The 23,848-nt window shown below is 39.2% G+C and overlaps 3 protein-coding genes across 6 annotated transcripts; 2 read left to right on the forward strand and 1 right to left on the reverse strand.

Annotated features, from left to right (window-relative positions):
• Window positions 1–193: 193 nt before the first annotated feature.
• LOC122042727 (UPF0114 protein in repA1-repA2 intergenic region-like) lies at window positions 194–8,079 on the forward strand. Of its 2 annotated transcripts, none has more exons than XM_042603019.1 (5): window positions 194–663; window positions 750–827; window positions 6,996–7,089; window positions 7,459–7,586; window positions 7,670–8,079. In XM_042603019.1, exons 1-5 carry the CDS (start codon window positions 412–414, stop codon window positions 7,877–7,879), a joined length of 762 nt encoding a protein of 253 aa, XP_042458953.1. In that variant the 5' UTR covers window positions 194–411; the 3' UTR covers window positions 7,880–8,079. The 2 variants fall into 2 exon arrangements, with proteins under 2 accessions (XP_042458953.1, XP_042458954.1); XM_042603020.1 differs by having other exon boundaries at window positions 198–663; window positions 6,996–7,077.
• A 1,263-nt stretch (window positions 8,080–9,342) lies between these two features.
• LOC122042726 (RNA polymerase sigma factor sigA-like) lies at window positions 9,343–19,488 on the reverse strand. Of its 3 annotated transcripts, none has more exons than XR_006129340.1 (11): window positions 19,055–19,488; window positions 18,086–18,828; window positions 17,230–17,428; window positions 17,006–17,098; window positions 16,475–16,603; window positions 15,660–15,713; window positions 15,489–15,566; window positions 15,336–15,398; window positions 14,613–14,725; window positions 14,174–14,376; window positions 9,343–9,546 (listed from the first exon to the last, which is right to left on the reverse strand). XR_006129340.1 is itself a non-coding variant. In XM_042603018.1 (11 exons), the coding sequence occupies exons 3-11, from the start codon at window positions 18,730–18,732 to the stop codon at window positions 14,268–14,270; spliced, it is 1,485 nt and encodes a 494-aa protein (XP_042458952.1). In that variant the 5' UTR covers window positions 18,733–18,828; window positions 19,055–19,115; window positions 19,214–19,488; the 3' UTR covers window positions 13,994–14,267. The 3 variants fall into 3 exon arrangements, 2 of the variants coding, with proteins under 2 accessions (XP_042458952.1, XP_042458951.1); XM_042603018.1 differs by lacking the exon at window positions 9,343–9,546 and having other exon boundaries at window positions 13,994–14,376; window positions 19,055–19,115; window positions 19,214–19,488; XM_042603017.1 differs by lacking the exon at window positions 9,343–9,546 and having other exon boundaries at window positions 13,994–14,376.
• A 326-nt stretch (window positions 19,489–19,814) lies between these two features.
• LOC122042728 (protein MODIFYING WALL LIGNIN-2-like) lies at window positions 19,815–22,814 on the forward strand. The gene is made up of 3 exons (XM_042603021.1): window positions 19,815–20,034; window positions 20,883–21,085; window positions 22,289–22,814. The coding sequence occupies exons 1-3, from the start codon at window positions 19,825–19,827 to the stop codon at window positions 22,596–22,598; spliced, it is 723 nt and encodes a 240-aa protein (XP_042458955.1). The 5' UTR covers window positions 19,815–19,824; the 3' UTR covers window positions 22,599–22,814.
• Window positions 22,815–23,848: the final 1,034 nt, after the last annotated feature.

Consider the following 23,848-nt stretch of genomic DNA (forward strand, 5'->3'; position numbering starts at 1 on the left):
GTATTTAATATCTCTGTTATATTATTTGTGACAAGCTGAAAATATACAAAATACTAAGGAACATTTCGAAAAAAAAGATAGCTCGACCCGTTATGTTCGTGGACGGCGTAGCTCGGCTAGTACCATGATTGTAACGGTTTTCCATCTCGTGTACGTATATAACGGGGCGGCCGGTTTAAATGGTTGATTTGGACTCGCAGCGAGGTGTTCGGTTCCCGTGCGCCAGGTTTTGCTGGCGAGAGCAGAAACCGAACATGTGGCGGGCGTCCGTCGCCGCGGCAGCGACTGCGTCGTCGTCGTCTCCGTCGTCTCCCATCCAAAATGTAACTCCGGAGCTATTAAGCCACCGCTCTCCCTACGAGTGCGCAGATCGAGTTTCGCTTCTGGCCTTGCGACCGCCCTCCTCCATCGATGGAGTCCCTCCCCTTCGTTCTTCCCCGGTTGGGACAGTCCGGAACCCTCACCCTCACCGGGCCAAGTTTCGGGCGCGGGGTCGTGCGATTCGTCTCCTTCGCTCCCGTGAAGGCGAGCTCCGGTGCCGAGGTCACTTCGGTCTCATGTTCCGCCATTGCTCCCGCTCCCGATGCCCGACCTGGCCTTTGCAGGACGCCACCGCTGGCTTTGTTGGGAGGAATAGATGACGTGGAAGAGAAGATCGAAAAGGCGAAGGACCTTTCTCACTTACGTTAACATTGAAAAAAAAATTGAAATTTGCTCGTCATTTGACACATCGTTGTTTCTTTTTTCAGGTAATCTACAAGTGCCGATTTTTTGCGTTCCTCGCAGTGGCTGGTTCTCTGATGGGTTCCATAATTTGTTTTCTCAAGGTATGATCGGACTGTTAGATTGCTTCTTTGAATAGTGATGGTGTTTTGGTTTGCTTGAAGATGTGCTATTTTTTCTTGATCCCATGAAGCGGACCGGTGAGGTGTTACTGGTGTTGACCAAGTCACCGTGACCCGGAGAGAGAAGAAGGTGAGCCGTCTTTTAGGTAGGTTGAATCACTAGACCTCTAAGAAAAAGCCGGGGAGCCGAGAATCTCCGCAAGTCCCGGGTCAACCATGCATGCAAGGTGCTAGAAGACAAGTAGAGCGAAACAAAGCGTTAGGAACAATCAGGGTGCCCGACCATCCACTCCGACGCTCAAGTCAGTCCCTGGCGATGTCAAAAATGGAGAAGATAAACAGTACAGAAGAATAATGAAATATGAGTGTATGTAGTAATGAGTATCCAGCATATCTTGACCCGTGGAGGCGGGATTTTTTATAGTACGAAGGGGTGATGTGTCACATCCATGGATGTCATAGGAGATGATGCACTTTTGACAAGATGTCATGCCTTGGTAACGAGGGTGTCCCATCGCTGTATCAAGGGTTATATCACCCATATCTTGCACTATGGAGATCCTACGAGGATCATGTTATGTCTCACATACTACTCCATGTGTTTGTACAACCATGTGGTCTGAGAACTCATGTATTCTGCCAAGCTACAGGGGGCCCATGTGCTCTTCTGGATATTTGGGCTAGGAGAGGCGTTGGGTCGGAGTGGAGCTGAGCCGAAGTGTTTGAGCGACAGAGTCGGTCGGGCATGAGCTTGATATTCGATCGGGGACCTGAGCCCCTGGGTCAGTATAGGATCAACCGCAAACTGGTGGGTTGGCTTGGCTCGGTCAGGAAGACTGGCAGGTTGGCTCGGCGAGAAAGACGGGAGGGTCGACTTTGGTGGGTCGACTTTCACTGAAAACTAGCGAGTCGAATCAATGGGATAGAGATGGTCCCATTGACCCCTCTTGAATTTAACCTAGCTCAGCATCTGATTGACCTTCATTGCATCCGTGGCAGTTTTTCATACACATCGTATCACAAGCCTCCCCTTCAAGTCTAGTCGAAGGAGGTGCGAGTCGATTGACTGGACTAAACCTATCGCCTAAGCGGGTGTTGAGCGAGCGATTGTTTGTGTGCGGAGTGAGTGCCAAGCGAGCAACGGAGTGTTGGGCGCGTGGGGACCACGCTAATAACTCGGTTGAGAGATGCAAGAGTCTGGATGTTTTGCTGACTAGAAGGTCGTTGGGCACGTGGAGACCACGCTTATAATTCAATCGAGGAACGCGAGAGTCTGGATGTTTTACCGACCGGAAGGTTGTTGGGCGTGTGGGGACGATGCTTATAACTCGGTGGAGAGACGCGAGAGTCTGGATGTTTTGCTGACCGAAAGGTCGTTGAGCGCGTAAGGACCACGCTTATAACTCAGTGGAGAGACACAAGAGTCTGGATGTTTTGTTGATCGAAAGGTCGTTGAGCGCGTAAGGACCACGCCTATAACTCAGTGGAGAGATGCAAGAGTCTGGATGTTTTGCCAACTAGAAGGTCTTTGGGGCACGTGGGAACTACGCTTATAATTCGGTCGAGAGACGCGAGAACCTTTTTTCCTGTTGTAAGGATAGGGACATAGTCTGAATTTAATTTCTAAAATTCAAATTCAGACTTATTTGTCGAGATGGCTTAAGCGGATAATCTCAAACTGACAAGCAGGATGGATGAGCTGCTTGGCACAGTTGAGCTGTCGGCTAGAGCTTCCGATTGGATGGCCGATCAGATGATTGATCGGAGCTGCCGATTGGAAGTCGAACTATTGATTAGATTGTAGTAGCCGATCGGGCTTTATTTGGCCAATGAGAATTTCTTAAGTGAAATGGTCAAGGATTGTTCCTGTTTGCCGAGTGAAGCCCAATGAAGCCAAAAGGGGGCTGCTGATCAGATTGTTCCTGTTGCATTTTGCTGATCAGATGCTAATTTTGCCATTGCCAATCAGATTGAAGCTGCTTGGATTCTTCAATTGAAGCTTGGAGTTTGTTGACCAGATTTTGCTCATTTGATTTTGATTTTAATTGCCGGTTTGCCTTTTGGAAACTTTCCACTTGGAATTTGATGGGCTAACTTGAATTTGATTGGAATTTGTCCCTCTTAGATTTAGCTAAATGTGATTGGCTACTTTCACTTTGATTGGAATTACCCATTGAAGCTGATTGGATTGGAATCTCCCTATTGCCGAGTGAAGTCGAGTTTGATCAGCATGTCACCTTGGATTTTGCCGATCGACATTTGTCACTTTAGAATTGCCGAGTTGATTGATATTGTGCCGATTAATCTGCCGATCGGCTTTGTTGACCCCAATTAAGTTGCCAACTGAAGCCACTGACTGACCGGCTATTAAGGCGGTGCCCTTACCTTGGCCTTTGTGTAAATGAAATTCTCTTGGATTTGGCCAATTGGGAGAGTGAGATGAGACCGCGCCGGTTGGACATTTCCATTGGAAGCCGATTGGAATGGGAAGCTGCTCGGATTTGGCTAATTAGAATTTGATTGGCTCGTTTGACTATCCCTTTGCAACCGAACGGATTTTGTCATTTGATGCTGCCAATTTTGACTCCATTGGAGCTATCGATCGACAAACTTGATGTTACCATTTGCCTATCCGATGCTTGTGATGGAGCTCCCAATTATGATGGAGCTCCCGATTAAGTCTTGCCAATGGGATGCTTGTGCAATCAGAGTTGTCGAGGATATGAAGAGGAAGGATCTTGTTGGGACAATGACCCGTTGGCTTCTAACACAACGGTCGAACGAGAATGATGCCTAAAAATTCTGATTTCTTACTCTTACACTATGGCGGTGTTGTGTTTGTCGAAATCTTCCATGGTGACGGCAGTGGATTTTTGGTGTCATCCATCTTTATATTTCAGATCATGTGTATGTGTTCCACAGATGACGCCAAATTTGATCCCGTCTGGAAGCGATGAATGACGGACTACTAGTGAGTTGTTGTTGGAATGTGGACTAGGTTGCCATGACTCAGAGAGCGAAGAAGGTGAGCTGTCTTCTAGGTAGGCTGAATTGCCAGACCTCCAAAAAGTCAGGAATAGGGAGCCGAGAATCTCCGAAAGTCCCTGGTCAACCATGCCTATAAGGTTGCTAGAAGATAAGAAGAGGGAAACAGAACGTTAGAGAAATGACTGGGGGTGCCACGACCTTTCACTTCGACGCTCAAGTCAATCTCCGACGATGTTAAAAATGGAGAAGATAAATAGTACATTAGAATAATGAAATTGAGTGTATATAGTAATGAGTATCCAACATACCTTGGCTTACGGAGGCGAGACTTTTTATAGCACGAAGGGTTGATGTGTTACATCTATGGCTGTTAGAGGAGATGATGCACTTTTGACAAGATGTCATGTCTTGGTAAGGAGGGTGTCCCATCGTTGTATCAAGGGTCATATCACCCATATCTTGCATTGTGGAGATCATGTGGGGATCACGTTATATCACACATATGACTCCATGTGTTTGGAAATCCATGTGTTCTGACAACTCATCTATTTTGACAATTTACGGGGGGCCCACGTGCTGTTATGGATATTTGGGCCTGGGAGAGGTGTCGGGTCAGAGTGGAGGTGAGTTGGAGCATCCGAGCGACAGAGCTGGTCGGACATGAGCTGGATATTCGATCGGGGAGTTGAACCCCTGTCAGTATAGGACCAACTACATACTGGTGGGTCGGCTCGGCTCAGCTTGAAATACCGGTGGGTCGGCTCGGATTGGCTTAGAAGACTGGTGGGTTGGCTTGGTTAGGAAGACTGGTGGGTTGGCTCTCGGCCGAGAAGACTGACGGGTTGGCTCGTCTCAGCTGGGAAGATTGGTGGATCGGCTTGGCTCAGCGAGGAAGATTGGTGGGTCGGCTTGGCGAGGCAAGGAAGATTGGCAGGTCGGTTTTCACTAGGAAACTGGCGGGTCGGCTCAATCGGATAGAGATGGTCCCATTGACCCCCGTGACTTTAACCCAGCTCAGCATCTGATTGACCTTCATTGCATCCGTGATAGTTTTTCATACTCCGAATCATTTCTCATCATCAATTCTTTTAATTATAGAGAAGATGCAGGCTATTATGGTGCAGAACGGGTCTGAGGCCCATGGTCCATGGCTGTATATTCTATCATGTAGCATGATAGCTTATGCAGTACAAGGACATGCCATGCAACTCAGATATGGAATGCACTTATTTATCACACACATATAAACTTTCACACAAATGACTCCACGTGTTTGGAAATCCATGTGTTCTGACAACTCATCTATTTTGACAATTTACGGGGGGCCCACGTGCTGTTTTGGATATTTGGGCCTGGGAGAGGTGTCGGGTCAGAGTGGAGGTGAGCTGGAGCATCCGAGCGACAGAGCTGGTCGGAGATGAGCTGGATATTCGATCGGGGAGCTGAACCCCTGTCAGTATAGGACCAACTGCAGACTGGTGGGTCGGTTCGGCTCAGCTTGAAATACCGGTGGGTCGGCTCGGCTCAGCTTAGAAGACTGGTGGGTTGGCTTGGTTAGGAAGACTGGTGGGTTGGCTCGAAGGCTGGCGGGTTGGCTCGGCCGAGAAGACTGACGGGTTGGCTCGTCTCAGTTGGGAAGATTGGTGGATCGGCTTGGCTCAGCGAGGAAGATTGGTGGGTCGGTTTGGCGAGGCAAGGAAGATTGGCAGGTCGGTTTTCACTGGGAAAACTGGCGGGTCGGCTCAATCGGATAGAGATGGTCCCATTGACCCCCGTGACTTTAACCCAGCTCAGCATCTGATTGACCTTCATTGCATCCGTGATAGTTTTTCATACTCCGAATCATTTCTCATCATCAATTCTTTTAATTATAGAGAAGATGCAGGCTATTATGGTGCAGAACGGGTCTGAGGCCCATGGTCCATGGCTGTATATTCTATTATGTAGCATGATAGCTTATGCAGTACAAGGACATGCCATGCAACTCAGATATGGAATGCACTTATTTATCATACACATATAAACTTTCACTTAAAATGAATAAATAGAATCTAAGTTATTGATTGTTTGATTGACCAAGCTAAAAAAGTAACCCTGCTTGTTGATTATAGCATATTCCCTCCTATGCTGAAATTTTCAATTGGAGCAAAATACATCTTCCATGGATGAAGCTATGAGGAGAAAAAGTGGATTGTAAGAGCATAAAACTACTATGATTCCAAAGTCAAAATAGCAAACCATAGTCTTTAATCTTGCAATGTGAAGATATTTTATGCTTGAACCTAACCCAGATCATAGACTGAGAGTTCCACTAGACCTTGACAATTAGTGTAAAATAGTTTATAGTCCTTAGTGGGATGAAATTCATTTAACCAACCCCAGATTGTCAACACTATACATCTTGTTTCTTGTAACGTGTGATTGGAGGGTGCCTTTCTTTTCCCTCTAAGAAAATTCTTTGATACTGCATTCAATTCCATTAATATGATTTCATGATTTTCCCCAATCTCCCTTCTATATGTATTTTCGAAATAGGATTGGAAGATTTAAAGCACTTAGCACCGCAACCTCCAAAACTCCTACTGCTTCTATTTCCCACTTTTATTTGAAATAGAAAAAAAAAACACGTCCTAAGAATTGCTCTAATATATTCAAAAATTGATGAGTTGAGCTGCTTTCATTGTGACTAAGAATATAATTTTAGCTGAAGTAGCTTACCTGTTATTTTGGTGTTAAGAGTACTGAAATTATGAAAAGAAAAACTCTTGCATATTATTTAGTTTTCAAAATGATCTGAGTAGTATGTAGTAACAGTAAAAATGTAGTGGTCTACTGCTTTATGGTATGGGTAAAAACTTAAATTGAAACTGAGCTCCCTTTCTGTCAGATTCGTCATAGTTTTTAGCTCTTTTCTTTGATACTCAGGTACCAAAAAGTAAAAACTATGAACTTTTGGCATTATATGACTATTGCATTTTGTCAAAGTCCACCTATCTATAAGCATCAAAATTGATGTAACTGAAATTGTTTTCCCCAGTCTTCAACTGTATCTATAAGCATCAAAGTTTACAGTATGACTACTTAGTTATTTTCCATGCCAAGGATTAATTTCATCCGTGCTTAAACAGTCACCATTCTTAACACTACCAAGTGCTTCTGCAGGGTTGCACATGTGTGATAGATTCTTACAGAGAATATTTTGACAGTGGAGCGAAAGTGGTTCTGATGTTGGTTGAAGCCATTGGTAAACCAATATGTATTGACAATTGCATTGTATATATTTTGAAATAGGAGCTTATTTTTCCACACTGTCTACTAGTAAATTATAACAGTGTAAATCATCCATAGAAGTGTGTCCTTATTTTCTACAATTGAATAGCCTCTTTATCTCTTTCACAATGCTAGGAGGATATGCAATTCCACATTACAATACCAATCATGTTGTGTGCCTGTGTTCTTTAGACCATCTTATATTATGATTCAAAAGTTGGGTCTTAAATTGGTATATTTTTTGGTGGTTGAAGCAGATAGAGATGTTCACGCTGACATGATCCTTTAAAAAAAGTCCTTGATGATAACTAAATGTCTAAATCTATCACTAACGTCAGTTATTTTGATTTTTCAGATGTCTATCTTGTTGGGACTGTGATGCTTGTCTTCGGGATGGGTTTGTACGAGATCTTCATCAGTAATCTTGACATAGCAAAGATGTCATCCCATGGATCAAACCTTCTTGGGTTATTTAAACTAATGGTTTGTCTCATTACTTTAGTAATGATGGATTGTTATTTTAGTATCACTAGTTTCTCAACCACTCCACCCTTTAACTTGTTTAGGAGCGTCCAAGATGGTTGGAAATTCAGTCTATCAACGAATTAAAGACCAAGTTAGGTCATGTGATAGTGATGGTTCTATTGGTTGGAATGTTTGAAAAGAGCAAGAAGGTGACCATATCTTCTCCAACAGATTTGTTATGCTTTGCAGCATCTATTCTTCTATCTTCTGGCTGCCTTTATCTTCTGTCCAAGCTTCATTCTACCAAATGAAGTAAACATGACTGAGACAGCAATTTGAAATGTATCCCACTATCTTTTGGTGTAAGGACAACTTTTCTCTAGTGATTCGTGAGTACTTTATCACTCACAGACATGACTCTCAACTATGTATTTGTCGTTAAGCGCATTTAGTAGAAATGTTAATAAGTGCTATTCTTCTGAACCTTCACTAGAAAATTTTAATTATCATATTTATATGGTTATTAGAAGAGGAGCCTTGGTGCAATGGTAAAATTACTGTCCGTGACCCGACGGATCTAGAGAGGTCATGGGCTCGAGTCTTGGAAATAGTTTCTTGCAAAGTAAGATAAGGCCAGCGTACAATAGACCCTTCTCTGAGACCCGTATTGGCCGGAGTTTCGCGCACGAGGCTGCTCATTTTATATTTATATGGTTAATATTGCTTCATACTTCTTTTGTTCATCACACTGATACCTTCTTGTGTATGTTGAACTTAATTTTCCAAGAGCATGTCTGAATGAACTGGTTTTTTCAGCAATACAGAGTTACTATTTTGGATTTAGTTACCAAGAATATGGCATTCCAGCAGTTTGTTCCTTCAAAAATTCCATCTACCTGGAAGGGGGGTCTAAAGAATCTACGCACTTCTATCGGTCCCTGAACATGTATATTTATAAATTTTCGTGCTGGAATGCTTTAGTACTGCTGCATCTTTTGTGTGGTAAATTGTGGGTAGAACAGAAACACACAGGGTGACATATCACAGGTGTGGGACCCTCTGATACACTATCACAGGAATGTGAGATTTATTTTCTCAAAGATGGAGGAAGAATAAAGGAAATAATTTTCTAGTTAGTGGATTTTAAAGACCACACATAAATTATCTTAGAGATTAAATAAGGGAATATTGTCTTGGAACATATTTGTATCTGAAGATATAGCTTATGATTTTCTTAAACTAGTGAAAATTTAAACAAATTCTACTGAGTTTTATAGTTATACTATGAAATGATTTCTTTATGTTCATTGTAACACTCAGGACATCAGTAGCAAATATTCTCCCATTTAGTTACTTGAAAATTCACAAGCAGTTGCTTCTTTTTGAATTTATTAAGTAAAAAAAAAAATGTACTGAATTCTCTGTAAAAGAACTAAATTCTAGGTGATAATAAAGAAATTATAAAATAAGAAGTGTTACTGGAAAATTTGTTGATGAAGCTGGAGTGAATTATATAAAAGTTCCTTGTAGTCATTTTACTGTAAGTATCTCAAAATTCTTATCTTCATATAGTCTTCAAAAACTTCTGAGCTTTTAACAGCCTGCAACTAAAACAACAAAGGGACTTTGTGTCATCGTTCACCTGTTAAGTTGACATGGTTTAGGATATAAAAGAAGCTATTAGTTGTCTCACATACTGGTCTGATTAATGGTTATATGCCAAATTAACATATAAGCTTTTCTTCCCTCCTCTTCAACTGGAGAATACATGAAAAACCATCCTCTCTTTCTTTCCTGCTAACCTTTTTCTGGCTAGAGTCATGGACTGCAGGATAATGGTGGAGGGAAACAGATAAACCATGGCATCAGTGTACAGAGCAATAATGGCAGCTTTGTGGTTGATATTTGCAACTCGATGTTCACGTGTTCAAACTCATCCACCAAATCAATGAAGGTTGAGGGCATACCTGGTGTGTTCCTGCAAATTGAAATAAGTGTAAAACAAATCACTAGTATAGCCTTTACTGATCCCACATAAAACTGATGGTTAGGATTTTAATGAATGTAAATGATTATCTTTGTTTACTGACCAGAATAGGACCATTTACATTTCTGATTTAAGAATACAGTCGATGGTAATGGTTGGCTAACCAAAAGCTGTTTGGTTCTGGATCTCGAGGAGGAAAGCGGACACAAAGAATTTCAGCCAACCCCATTCCACCCAATTGTGGAAAAGAGCTTACTTGTTAAGGTAACTATTGCATTTGTTCTTCTATATGTAATGGAATTGAATTGTGTGATAAAGTAGAAATCTTATCTTCATAGTTTTTGTCAAGTTGCTCAAAGTTGGTCTTCGTTCATGCCTTTATAGTACTTAACAATGAACTTCCAGATTGTTTTTTCAATTGTTGGTCCTTCATGTTTAGATTGTAGTCCTATTGTTTATCAAGTTTGGAATCTTAGAGTTACTGGTCAATCGTAGGTTAATGTTTTTTTTTTTTTTGTTTTCCAATGATTTAAAACAACTTCCTCATTTGCACATCAAGGAATGACTTGGTATAACTACTTGTTCAGTCACTCAATTCTTAAAATTTGCATCTTTGAAGAACATATATGGTGATTGAAGTGCGAACCACGCTGAGATTGAATCACAGACTCCCCCATGGGAGCACACTGGAGTTCTGTAATGACAGCCCACTGTTAATGTAGGTGACCAACCTACAGTGGGAGTTAGATGAGGACTATTAGGTTGGAAGGTTGAATTTACATTGTAATATGTTGTTCTTTGGGTTGGAAGCCTAACATTACCTCCACTTTTTCTCATATCTTTCTGATTCTAAATGTTCAGGACTGAGCATTTTGAATGCCCATTTACGCTGTCATGAAGTCCTATCAGTAACAGCATTTTGAAACCCAACACTTCAACCTTGGACCCTATTGCATGATTCTTTGCTTTCATTAATGTAAGATTGTGCATGCGACCCTGACATCGACAGTCTAAGGTGATCAGTTATCATTTTTTTTTGGTACTGTTCAGAGTACGGATGTGGTCGAATGTAGGTTCCACTAGTGTTCCAGGAACTCTTTTGCCAGACTAAAAAAAAATACTTTTGAATCCCATGAACTTGCAGATTCGGAGAAGAATTACCTTCTGGCTACTTAGTATAGTTGTCTTGATTTGTTGATCCACTTGCTGCAGGTAAAGTAAACTTACCTTTGTCTAAAAAATGGAGGAACATGGCTTCAATTTGTCGGACTCTAATTCATAAGATGATGAAGCTGCAATTCCTTTCTTTCTGGTCTCCGTCACTGAAGATCTTTTTCCTGTTTACTCTGCTAACTTTTTTCCACCCACTGAAAGGGTTCCTTAGTAAATGGAGCATCAGTTTCACTACTGAAGCACCTACTTCATCTGGAAATCTCAATTTCCAGATTTTCTTCTTTGAGCTCGGCACTCTTTATGAGATAATAAAGCAGATGCTTCGCCAATACTCATCTCAGGGGATCCATTCTCAAACTTAGGAAAATTGGTCGTTCTCCAATCAAATTGGCTTCCGTGAATAAAACTACACAGCTTTTGGTTTTGTTATCTTAGTGCTGTCTAATCAATGACAATATTCTCTAATTAGTTTACTTTCTTGTACTGACTTCACTTCACATGATCTAACTATGTTACTTAGGACTACTAAAGATAGCAGTGTCCTATGTCCAAATTTGTGTTGCTTTTTCTCTGGTATGAATGGCTAGGAGAAGGCCTCTTTTGGGACGGTGGGTTCTGAAACTCTTGCAACCGGGCCATGCATGCCTTACTAAAGTGTTCCAGTTCACTATATAAAGAAGAGAACTCTCAGCCATAGCTTCATAGCAATCCACGATCCAAGTGTTGCTTCTTAGTTTTGTTGCAAATCTAACCCTGTTCCATGGCTCTTTCTCCCAGTCAAGCTTCTGCAGTAGCAAAAATTGTCATTGCCATTCTCCTCATTCAAGCCTGCCATTTGGCTCAAGCAAGAACCTTAGAAGCTCATGCACCCATGTCCACCGCTTACAGTTCGACCATTTTAAAGGATCCATGCTGTATGGAGTTCCTCAAGGGGAGCCATGGTCGATATTTGTTGCAAAATCCATCCACTAGTCCCGGTCACAGCCCTGGTGTTGGCCATAGCACCCCTCCTCTCGTTGATACTGACGGTGATAAAGCCGGCTCACATCTTTGAGGACCGCTACTCCAGCTGAAATGTTGCATGAAACTCGCCTTTTTATGTCCATGTGTTATGTTTCATTTATTTCTCCAGGTGCTTTAATTAGTAGTTTTCGATAGGTTCCTGTTTAGGGTGAATAATATAAAGTTTGATAATATTCAACTAGGCGATGTTGTATTTTGTCCAACGACTTGTTTCCTTGTACTGTAAATTTTACTGCAAATTTCAATTTTTTTTCTTCTACTACATATTTTGTTCACTCTGTATGATCTTTTCTTCATGCATCATCAGACTATTCTTTCATCAGGAGCTCAACCTGAACTCACACAGTCAGCAAGTTGAGGTTAGTACGCTGAAACTAAGTTATGAAGATGATATATAATGCATCTACTGTTTATGCATTCAGTTCGTAGGAATACTTACATAGTAAAAATAAAATAAAATATTTTTGTCTGATTGTAAAATGAATTTAGATTACAAATTCTTATCCTTCAAAGATTTTTTTTTTTTTTTGAAATTAGATAGGGATAAAATATTTTATATAGGATTACTTATCATTATAAAACTATTACTTATTCTTTATGACACAGAAAATATAATAGCAGTTGTTTCAAATACATTCCATTGCATGAATTAAACTAATTAAGCTTATCCGATTCCTTAACTATAAGTGCTTCATTAATTTTCTACTCCATTCTATCATTAAGAATGGACAAGGTAATATAATCTCCTGCTGTGGTCCTTTCTCTTAATTAAGAACTCACGATAATTAACTCCCAAACCAGGTTTTCTTGGGATGCTATCACTCTATTGTTGTTGGTGACTTAAACTAAAAAAATATAACTTACTGTTTCTATTATAAGATTTCTCACAAAGAAGAGCTTTGGTAAAATTTGCCGTCATGAAATCTAGTTGTGGAAATAACTTCATGTAATACAGGGTAAGACTGCACATAGAGAGATTCGTGCTTTTCTATGTGCTGTCTCTTTTATTTATCTATTTATTTAAATGTGCCTATGTAGATGGAGATGAGTGCAGCACATGACGGCCACTAAGCCACCACAATTTGTCTTCATTAAAGATGTTTGTGTCTAATTATTATAATAGGTAAGGATATGTTGATGAAACTTCACTGGATTCAACCTGATCTTGTATAGCTAAAAAAATATGTTAAAAAAGACATTCATGTTTTATTCTTTCACGTGTAAGACAGTCCTCCTCGGTTAGATATATTTCTAATGATTGATAAGACTAATGATTGAATAGCATGCTTTATGCTTCATGTTTTAAGCTTTTAGGCTAATGATTGAATAATTGGATCAATCTTTCTCTAGATTAGTTTTAACAAGGCAAAATATATATATATATATATATATATATATATATATATATATAAATCGGTTTCCATTCAATTAAAATTTTAATTTGATAAATCAAATCATTCTCACCCCTGCTAGGCCAATTTATCGACTAAGAAATAATATGATAATTTTAAATAATAATTTTACATATCAATTTTTGAGATTTGCAAAACATCAAAAGTTCTGATAAAATTACATAGTATAACTTTAAAAATCTTTATATATGCACACCCAATTTTATTATACACTTTTCAATTTTCACTGGGTTTTTACTGCATGATGTTTGTGGTGAATCAAATGCAATGTTCACTCAAGTTTTAACCGGTTAGAGGAAAATCATGCAACTTTGTTGCCCAAATCTTCTAATAGCATCAACTTTTAGAAGTTCTAGATAAGAAAGTTCTTCATATATTAGCTGTTATTATGAGCTTTTTAAATTCATGAGCAGAACAATATTCACTAATCGTTTTCTTTTATGGCCTCATTCAAAGTGGCAATGCAAGGCAATCGAGCTTAAGAATTTGATCAAGTATCTTGGAGCTTTGAAAGTGATAATTGGAGGAAATTGAACAGATCATACTTCACAGTTTTACATGGTTCAGTTTCCTCCAATATCTTGACTTCCTCTCTGCCAATCTATGTATCAAGATATGGACAAATTTAAAAGCTTATAAAGGTACTCTTTTCCGAAGAACAATCAAGCACAAGGGCATCTACTAGGTTTACTTGGAGAGAAATGTTTAGTCATGGAGAATGAGGCGAGACATGCAAGTCATCGAGGATAGAAACCTAGCTATTTCTTTTGTTTCTTTGTCTCAATTCCGAGTGCATCCGCTTAGATACAAAATGCATCAACATATTCAAGGGAGTGAAGGAAACCTATTGATTCAAGTGTTCTCAACTCAACTCAACCAGAAAAAATATATATTTTTCACAATAAAAAAAATGTGAATCATAATTAATATCCAACTCAAACAAACGAAATTCTTCAACCATTGAGTATTTCTCGATCCACTTTATTAAATCTTTTCATTCAAGGATGTACCTTTTATGAGTAATCTCTGCTGAAGAATAAAATTCCTCCCTTTCTTTCACACACAACGAAAGCTAGTGTGAAGTGTTGAAACGATTCCGTGGCCTCATTGTTTGATGAACAATGACCCCAATCTTCTACTCCTTGCTGCATGCTTCAGTTTCTCCATGGCTTCAAGCCCTAACTTCCTTACTCGTTCTCTCGACAAACCTAACCTGATTAACAGATATACTCACCAGTAATCAACCTTGTAACAATAAAATTTAACTCCAATCCATTTTCATAGTTGGGAGTTTCAATGTACAAATCAATGTTATGGAACTGGAAGGTTCTTCAAACACAAACTAATTTTACTGGTTTTGGTTGCTAAATATTTCGTTTGAACTTAAAATAATGTTTCAGAATAACTTTTTTTAGTTTAGATCAAGGTAATTTGTCCAAGTATACTTACTGTTTGCCAATATCCTCCCATGTATGGCAGTTGTTATCGATACCATGATATAGTTTGATGATATTTCTGTCCCTCTTGCTGAGTATGGTGTACAAAAGCTGGGTGACTTCATCCTGAAAAGATTTGCAAGTGGATATCATAATGGAAACAAGTAAAAACCAAACATGAATCAAAAGGATTCAGTGAGTTATCAAAAGACTCGTCAAGCCAATTCCCTATCCAAGTAAAAACCTAGAAAGAGAAAGGAAAATCCTTGTGTTACCAATTTAGTGTTTTTTGAACTCTGGTGTTTAAATATGCAGATTGGTCATTCGACTAACCGAGGCATTGAGACAATGGCTAATGTAGTAGTTCAATCGAAAGAGAGTAAAGGTAGAAAGCATAAAATTCCTAGTCAGGATAAGTCGGTCCAGTTATACAGTTTTCAGGCAACAGAAAATGGCCGAAAGTTGCAAATTTGGTGTTTCTAAAGCCAAACTGTCAAACTGGTTCGGTAACTGTTCCACTGCTACAAGTTCATTGTGTTCCACTTCCATTAAGATAAATAAATAAATAAAAATTGGGTCAATCGGCTTAAATTGTACTAGATTTTGAACGGGGCAGATCCACGACTAATTCACATTGAACTGAATGCCAGTCCAATCTTGAGAACAATGCTAGGTTTCTCATAATGAATGTAAATAATGTGTCCGTGTCAATGCACATTGGTTTATGTAACAGTACCTTGAGTGACCATTCCTCAAAAACATGCCAGGGAGTATTTTCGACTTTACTATCTGCAATATACTGATGCAAATAGAAGTGTTACAAGATGGAAGAGAATGGCTGAAAGCCAATAGACATCTTAACAAACAGAACATGAGACGTAAAACTTACATCGTGGAGGGTCTCACCAGGAAGGCCATTCGAGTATGGGAAGGCTTCCCTATCTAGAGAAAGTACTTTAATCTCAGCCTGCACCAATGAACACTTTCTGTGAAGAACAAACTACTACTTGATGATCTAGCAAGTGAAATGCACAAAAAGGAAGCTGAACTCATGAAGTACCTGTGTGGCATTTCTCACTTTTTTCTGTGACATATTCAGGGACTCTGCAAGTTTCTGAGATTAAAATATTAATTCTAATGTAAGTCATTGTGTTCCATTTAGCATAATGAATGTGGTAATGCTAAATTGCTCATCTTAAATTCCTGAACAGCGATAATTAAAATATTTAATCTGAATACTGATATAGCTTTGCATATCGACGCAGCCAGCCACAAATGGTGGTAGATGATATGATAAATGAGGAACATTTAAAAGTGGCAGGTCTTAACACAAGGAAAATATGATTAAATGAGTAGAAAGTGCTTATAGCTACAAATAGCAATTCATAATAACAGGTCATAAATGTATCTTATTATTTCATATCACCAATCACCATCAAGTGTTGTAAAATGGCATAAAACTAGTTCAAGTTTTCAAAATATAATTTTTGTGATGTAAAATCTGTTCAACTTTCACCAAATAAGAGTTTGGTTTCTAAAAATGGGGTTATGTGAAGTAAAAAGTAATCACATCTTAAGATATCAATGAGGATATCATGTGCCTAGCATTCTCGTCTCTGCTTATTGTAGATACCAAGAGTGTGTCGGGGATGATCCAAAGATAAATCCTACCAGCTTGGGTTCCAAAGTTTTGAAATCAGATTTAAGATCACAATGAAAAGAAACACCAACAATGATCATGCAACAACTGAAACAATAAAAAAGGTTATCATTTGTAATTAGCTGCAAATATGCCCCAAAACAAAGTGTTGCAGCTAAAGTAAGCATTCCAGGATAACCAAAAAACCATCCAAATAATGATAAAAGTCAACTTACCATAATTGATGGTGTAATTCCTTGGTCCTCCAGTTTAACCTTGGCCTGCCTAATGGAAATTAGTCTTTCATGCAAATGAGCAGGTAGTCTTAATGTCCTAGAGTTCTTAATCAATGCTCGTGAGACACCCTGGAAATGAGGAATACCCATGTTAAAGCTGATGTTTCAAAATCAAGTTCAAGAATAAACAAAAAATTGAACATAAGTGTATACAACTATGCTAATATAGAGGCCACAACACTCGTACATTGAAGATTGTCATGAGGTGACTACTAATAAAACAATGTAATGGTCTTGCACAGTTGCCTCCCAATATCATAACGAAGCCATGAACAATTCAAGGACTAGTTCAGCCGCAAGTATCATATATTTATACAATAAATTGTATTCCTTTGTTAGATTAAATTTTAATGGAGAAAGGGAAAAAAATCAATAGCTTGACTAGTAGCTTTTCAGTGTTGGTTCTATGATTGCTCATACATGTGTTGTGCAAGCTATGTTAAAGTAACACAGACAAACCAGATAATCTACCTGCCGTATCCACCAATATACATAAGTAGAAATTCTGAAGCCCTTGGAAGAATCGAACTTTTGTATTCCACGAAGTAGTCCAATCAAGCCACCCTGCAGAACAAATAAGTGTTTTGATATGCTAGTGATGATGTGAAATCCATGCCAAAAATTATGATATATAATGTAACAAGTCAGTGCAAATATGTGAAGCTGAGAGGAAAAACAAAAGAAACAAAATTTACCTGAATAAGGTCGGCCATATCAACACCCAGGTTATCATACTTTTGTGCAACAGACATTACTAGTCGAAGATTGCTCATTGCAAGCTTTTCAGTTGCCAAAGAACACTCAATCATTTTTCTGTGCAATTCAGCACATGACATCCTCAATGAAGAAGCCAGCTGTTTGTCGGATGGTTCAGATCTCAATTTTTCCTTCAATCTGAAACCACAAATAATACAGTCATAATGTAATTGCAACAAGGGATACAAAAGCTACGCAACCACTTTGATGCATGCTTGCTTTATATTTCTGTCCTTGCAACTTTATAAAAAGAGGTCTCTAACAGTAAGATAGCAGAATATATGAGAAATACCTACCTATTTGTGGGAAATTCTCAAGTATAAATGGAAGAAAAAAAAATTCAAAGAATCAACTCTTTTGGTGCCTACAATGACAAATACGCTCTTCATTTGCTGAACCTCTTAAACAGAATCACTTCTATAATGATGGAGGAACAATCTTTTTAATTCTCAAGCTTAGAAGCCTCCAAACAATGGCAATTTGTTCATGCCTTGCAGAATGCTTTTTTAAGAAAAGAATGAAAAACAGAAGTAACTATCTTAAGCAATAAGGTTCCCCTATAAAATAAAATGTTATGGAGAAGTATGATTAATCTGATGTGTAATTGACAAGAGCACATTCACAGTTGAGCTAGATAAACAAAATTATTCTTGTATTAAATTGAGAAAAACAATGCTTCTAGCTACAAATTGCTATACCAGTTTTCAGTATCCAAACAATAAAAGATATGAGACAGATTGTTCATACTTGTCCTACAGGTGAACGACTCCAAGTTGCACAAGAGAAGTTACTTACTTTAACCTGTGCTCTTCCATCTGAATACCAGCTTCTATTTTTGTCGACAAACTAACCACCTCTGCATGTGTCAGGAAGGTCTCGCTAATTGTACCCCTCACATAACCACTCCTGTTAGATTTAAGTAACTCAGAACTAACACTCAGATGAGGTTGTTTAACTCTTCTTGCAGGAACCTCGGAAGCATTATACCCAATATATTTTCTCCTGGAAAATGTTCTCCTCTCACGAGCGGATATCCCTGAACGAACAATCAAAGGCATCTGCTGGCTTTTCTCAGGAGCAGAAACAGTAGCCAGTTCCAGTTCCCACTGCTTCTCCAACTTAGACTTCTGTAGCAATATGACGACCTCCAGAGATGATTCAAAATCAGGCCTTTCATACCATGAATTACTAGTTGAAGGTGCCAAAGTACTGGCACGTTTTTTAAGTGCCTTGATAACATGTTGGTTTCTGTTTGGTGGTACATTACGCTCAAAGTGCGATGAATCCTGTGCTACTATGGTGCACCTTGTGCAGGAAGCGGTAAATGGCAGGGAACTGTAGTCTGCAATTGGATAAAACTTTCCAGCAAACTCAGTCGGGCAGAATGAAGATATCAGAAACCTCTTCCCTGTGCTTAGTCCAGTAACAGCTATTGCAGACATCGACCAACCTAAAATGTACGCTGTAAATGTTGCGCTGGCTCACAATTTCATGCATCCAAAATCATGTAAGTAAGCTGTTGTATCATAGCAATCCACCTAAAGAAATCAAATGACATTTCTCAATCTTTGTTTAGAAAAAATGACAACGGCATTATAAAAATGAAGTAAACAATTTTTTTTTAAAAAAAAAAGGTACGACAGAGCTTGATAAAGTTAAACCCTAGCCTCGATACTCGTAATTAGGTTGGATTACCAGAAAAGAAATGGTGAAATCTATCAACCAGCTGACCTGACCAACATCAAATCTAAAAAAAGGGGTAACCTTGGACATGCGAAGGGCATGCCGCACCAAAGCGAAACAGCCGTGCGGACGAAGCTTGTTGCTGGAAAAGCGATGCAATCCGAATCAGAAACAGCAACGCTATCAATATGGACGAATCAACCACACAAACACATCCTTTCGTCGGATCCACGCATTTACCAGCAAAGAAAATGGCGAATCGACAAACTCTCGATTGCTGAATCGGACGCCTTTAAAGCAGATTCCGGATGGGCGTGACGCACCAAGGCGGGCGGGGCAGTTGTGCCGCCGCAGATGGTAGTTGAAAAGGCGGTGAAACCAGAGCGGAGAAGCAGAGAAGCGGCAACAACTATTGATTGCATGAGAGAGAAGAAAGCGACACGGGAGGAGCAGAATCCATTGGCCATGGCGGATAATCTCACGAGCAGCCAGTGGCGTGCGTTGCTCCATTTGGCCGCGAACAGATAGACCCGATGAAGCCGGTATCGTAGTTATCGACGTCATCTCGTACCCAGACAGGGAACATTACAATTCACCCCACACATTGAACATTTTCAAAAATTTCCTTACAACTATAAGATTATCTGCATGCTTCAACAGGGATGCACCGTGTGACTCTTAAATGTATTTTATGTAAATTGAAAGAGTAAAATAGAAAATTCATTTGGATTCTTAAATCTCCTTAATTATTAGAACGTTAAGTATTTGGATCGAATTTAAAAGAGATAAAATGCTCGTAAATGTTCGATTATTTAGCGCACATTATCATTCTCGTTCCAAATGAATAATTTATGGTCGTTCACAATGAGGACAAAGCGGTCAATCCCTACTCGCCACTCCACTCACTGTGTCGCTCGACAAAGCAAGCAGCGCTAGCTTCAGCATCGCTACCGCGAGAGGAAGACATGGAGAAGAAAGTGGTGCTGATCTGCGCCTTCGTGGGCTTCCTGGGGATTCTCTCTTCCGCGCTCGGCTTCGCCGCCGAAGCCACCCGGATCAAGGTTCGCCGCCTCAATCGCCCCTCTCCTTAATGTTTTGTTCGTGGGATGCTGTTCTTCGATCGACATTTCATGGTTCGATGGATTTTCTTCGACTTTCCTAGTTTGCTGAGGTCGATCCGGTGCCAGTCATTTGAAAAAGACTGTAGCTTGGAGCCGGATCCCGTGACGGTCTTTCGCCCCCGTTTATTGCGTTGGTGTTGATAGGGTTCAGTTTGGGTGTGGTGACTAGATGGTTCTTCTTTCAGCTTACTTCTCATTGTTCAACCTCGATCGCACCATTAATGTGTACTTTAAAACTGGATCTTGTGATTAGGGTTTGGAGACATATGCTTAGCATTTTTACTTCTGTCATGGTGAAATTTCTTGGTCTACGTTGTGGATCCTGCTGATTAGAAGGCATCCTCCAGTACTTGTTCCGTCTGATGATGAAACCCTAGTATCTTCTTCTCCCCACCCCTCGATCATATTAGTTTCGAATCTGTTCTCAGGTTTTGTTTTTTCTTTAAAGAAGGATAGTTGCAAGCGGATTCGAATTTTGTAAAAACTCTCAGGTTGGTGTTGCAACATGATCAGATGTTTCATGCTTGCAAGCTAATTCGATTTGATTAAGAAAACCTCATTGATAATGTGGATTATTTGTTCTTTTTATCGAGCTTTCCATTCATGGTACATTCTTTTAGTTACACGATAAATCGTGGTTTGCCTACAGTCATCCTATAGGCATGATCAAGCATTGCCCATTTCAATTTACCTTTTATGCATCGAGGCAAGCTTTTACTTCGTCACGAAAACCTTGACCAGGCCATGAGATCCTTGTTCGAGCATAATGTTTTTCCTCTACCCTGCAGGTTTCTGATGTGCAGATGACTTCTCTAGGCCAATGCTCCTACCCAAAGAGCCCAGCTCTAGCTCTGGGTTTGTTAGCAGCGGTTGCGCTTATGATTGCTCAAGCCATTATAAACACCGTAGCCGGGTGCATATGTTGCAAGAACTATCCAAATCCATCCGATACCAACTGGACAATTGGATTGATCTCATTCATCGCTTCTTGGTAAATTTTTATCAGCATTAGGTGCATTTTATGGCTTAAACAAGTTGTGCCACTTTTCGTTAGTTCTTTATCTCTTTAGATATTGGAACTTCTTACTATTTTAGAGTTAGACATCGGCATCTGACAAGCTACATGTTTGGTGTGTCTTGCATTTGATAACTCTGTTAGCTCTTTACAACAGTCGACTTTGTTGAGCTTTTTTTTTTTTCCCCTTAATTCTGATAAAACACTTTCAAGCCAAATGCATTGTATTACGGTATATTCATATAACTCAAAACTCAATTCAGAACTCATAGTTAGACGAGTACAATTAGTGCTGAATTGATGGAGCTTCTTTCGGTTTGCTTGAGGTAAGTTTGGGTCACACTGAAGGTATTTTGGGGTTCAGTTCACCTCGTCTACGGTAGTCAAACATAGGCTATAAATAGTCTGCTCTCCACTGGGATAGTCTCAGTTGTCAAGCGATTTAGTTCAGCTCAAAATAGTTTGGTTCTTATTGAGTTTGCATGAGCTGGGGAGCAACTCGGTTAAGGTGGAATGCAGACTCTAGAAGGATATTGCTTGCCTGAGCAAGACAATCTGGTCTCGACGAAGTTGGCTTGGGCGAGTGTGGGTGGTGCACTGCAATGAGCTTGAGCTTGGCTCTAAATGAGGCTGTAGAAAGTTCTCAAGAAATACTATTGAGACTCTAAAAACTTACCATTTTAGTGACAAGAGAACACCCCTTATATATATATTTTGTAATTCAGGTGTCCAAGCTTCAGCCCACTAATCCTAGAGGTAGACGACCTTCCCGCTGGTTCATTTATTGAGTAAAACCAGAGCACGACTTATGCACCATCCTACAACCACCCCTTTTATATGCCTTTGAGGACGATTGCTGGAAACGCCCTTTTGCCACATGGTATAGCTTGGTTGGCTCCTAAATTGTGACTGATCGGATTTTACATGTGGAATCATCTAGAAGATTCCTGCCTTGACACATAGCATACTGACTATAACTTTTATCATATTAGATTTCGATGACACACTAATAACACAATAAATTTATAAAAAAAACAGTGTAATGGCATGCCATTCTCTGTTTTGATACAATTTTCCCCACCTCTTAGAGTTCGACAAACTTAAAATTTTTCAGTTTGCACCCTTTTGGTTCATTTAATGCTGGGAACTTATCGACAGTTTCTTTCTTAATCCCTGCAGGATTACTTTCATAATTGCCTTCGTCTTGTTGTTGAGCGGTGCAGCCTTAAACAACCAGTGGGGACAAGAAAGAATGTACTTCGGTGAGTACTGCTATGTCGTCAAGGCAGGGGTATTCATCGGAGGGGCCGTCCTATCCCTTGCAAGTGTTTCACTCGGCATCGTCTATTATGTTTCTGCTTCATTGCCAAAGAGCATACAGCCATGGAATCCACAACAAAGTCAAGGCGTCGCAATGGGTCACCCCCAACCTCAAATGAACCCAGTATTCGTGCACGAGGATACGTATAACCGGCAGCAATTCCCCTGAACCCGACAGCTTGTTTCGCTCAACTAGCTTGAGTTTCACGACCCTCAAGCTCCTCCAGTGATTGTTAAGGCTTGAAGATATGGGTGTGTTTAGTCGAGTAGTAATGATTTTGTATGATAATCACTTGATTGTAAAAGGGTTGTCGTGTGGGGAAGATTGCAGTTTGCGAGTGATATAAGACGAACATTAATTATAATGCTCTGGAAATTTAGGGAATTTGAGTGGATTATGGCAGCTGTGACTTATGCCAAAGTAATGGCGCATAGCAGTCAATTCAAAATACCAAATTGAACAAGTCAAAATTGAACTCATCCAGTTTTTTTTGGTTAAATCAAATTGACCAAACTTTATTATTAAAATTAAACAAATCGACTGAGTACAATACAATTGACTCATATTTTAATTAGTTTAATCAATTTTTAGATCTTAAAATTGAATTTTTTTTAAATAAAATTTTGAATTAACAAAATCAAAATTTCAAATTCTACTGGTTCAATCAATTAGTTTAATTTAATCTATATAGAATTAATGGTTAAAATTGTGAAATTGATAAAACAACTTAATAAACTTAATTTTATTTTCGAATTAGTTTAAAATTAATTTAGACAATTATCATATGCTCAAAAATTTCAATGATAAATGCCATTTTTTTAATAGGAACATATTTTTCTAAAAATTCGATGCCAAATTGGAAAAAAAAAACAAATTGACCGACTAATTTTTGTCTGCAGCGAAATAGGTAGAAATTCGGTGGAATTATCCATTCTCGAAGTCATCCAAATCGACACTTTTGACAAATAGGGGAAAAAAATCCAAAAATAATTATTAATAACAATCACAATAGTCTTTTTCAATGGGACCAAGGCTTCAATAATTGAAAGATAATAATAAAACACTGATTTAGACATTTTAACTAGTAGTATAAATGGTTATATTGTTAGGATCGGATCCATCCTACCAGAACTAGTTAATAACGCTAACTAGATTTATTATAAATGGTTCTAGCATTATTCCTCTGGAAAAAAAATCCTATTATTTTCTAGTCATTTATTTTACGATACATGTGTTGGTATAGAGAACATTAGATGATTGAATCTAAATTTTGATTATAGTAAAGAGGTTCAAAGTTAAGTAATTTTATGATCTAACAAGTGTGACTAAGTTTACAAAAAAGGTCTTAAGTGATCTTAGGCAAATAAAAAGTCTTAGTTGAGGTTAGACAGGTAGAAAATCCTAGGTTGCGGTTAGAC

Source organism: Zingiber officinale, chromosome 2A (assembly GCF_018446385.1).
Source record: "Zingiber officinale cultivar Zhangliang chromosome 2A, Zo_v1.1, whole genome shotgun sequence".
NCBI classification, from domain to species: domain Eukaryota; kingdom Viridiplantae; phylum Streptophyta; class Magnoliopsida; order Zingiberales; family Zingiberaceae; genus Zingiber; species Zingiber officinale.

Bases quoted from the DNA above. Each gene is read 5' to 3' on its own strand.
- LOC122042727 (XM_042603019.1), top strand. From the start codon at position 412: ATGGAGTCCCTCCCCTTCGTTCTTCCCCGGTTGGGACAGTCCGGAACC. The intron at 828-6,995 runs GTATGATCGGAC...GTGCTTCTGCAG, and splicing joins CCATAATTTGTTTTCTCAAG to GGTTGCACATGTGTGATAGA. The intron at 7,090-7,458 runs GTATTGACAATT...TTGATTTTTCAG, and splicing joins AGCCATTGGTAAACCAATAT to ATGTCTATCTTGTTGGGACT.
- LOC122042726 (XM_042603018.1), bottom strand. From the start codon at position 18,732: ATGTCTGCAATAGCTGTTACTGGACTAAGCACAGGGAAGAGGTTTCTG. The intron at 16,604-17,005 runs GTAGATTATCTG...CCTCATTTCCAG, and splicing joins TATATTGGTGGATACGGCAG to GGTGTCTCACGAGCATTGAT. The intron at 14,726-15,335 runs GTACTGTTACAT...AAATCTTTTCAG, and splicing joins TTGAGGAATGGTCACTCAAG to GATGAAGTCACCCAGCTTTT.
- LOC122042728 (XM_042603021.1), top strand. From the start codon at position 19,825: ATGGTCGTTCACAATGAGGACAAAGCGGTCAATCCCTACTCGCCACTC. The intron at 20,035-20,882 runs GTTCGCCGCCTC...TCTACCCTGCAG, and splicing joins CCGAAGCCACCCGGATCAAG to GTTTCTGATGTGCAGATGAC. The intron at 21,086-22,288 runs GTAAATTTTTAT...TAATCCCTGCAG, and splicing joins ATCTCATTCATCGCTTCTTG to GATTACTTTCATAATTGCCT.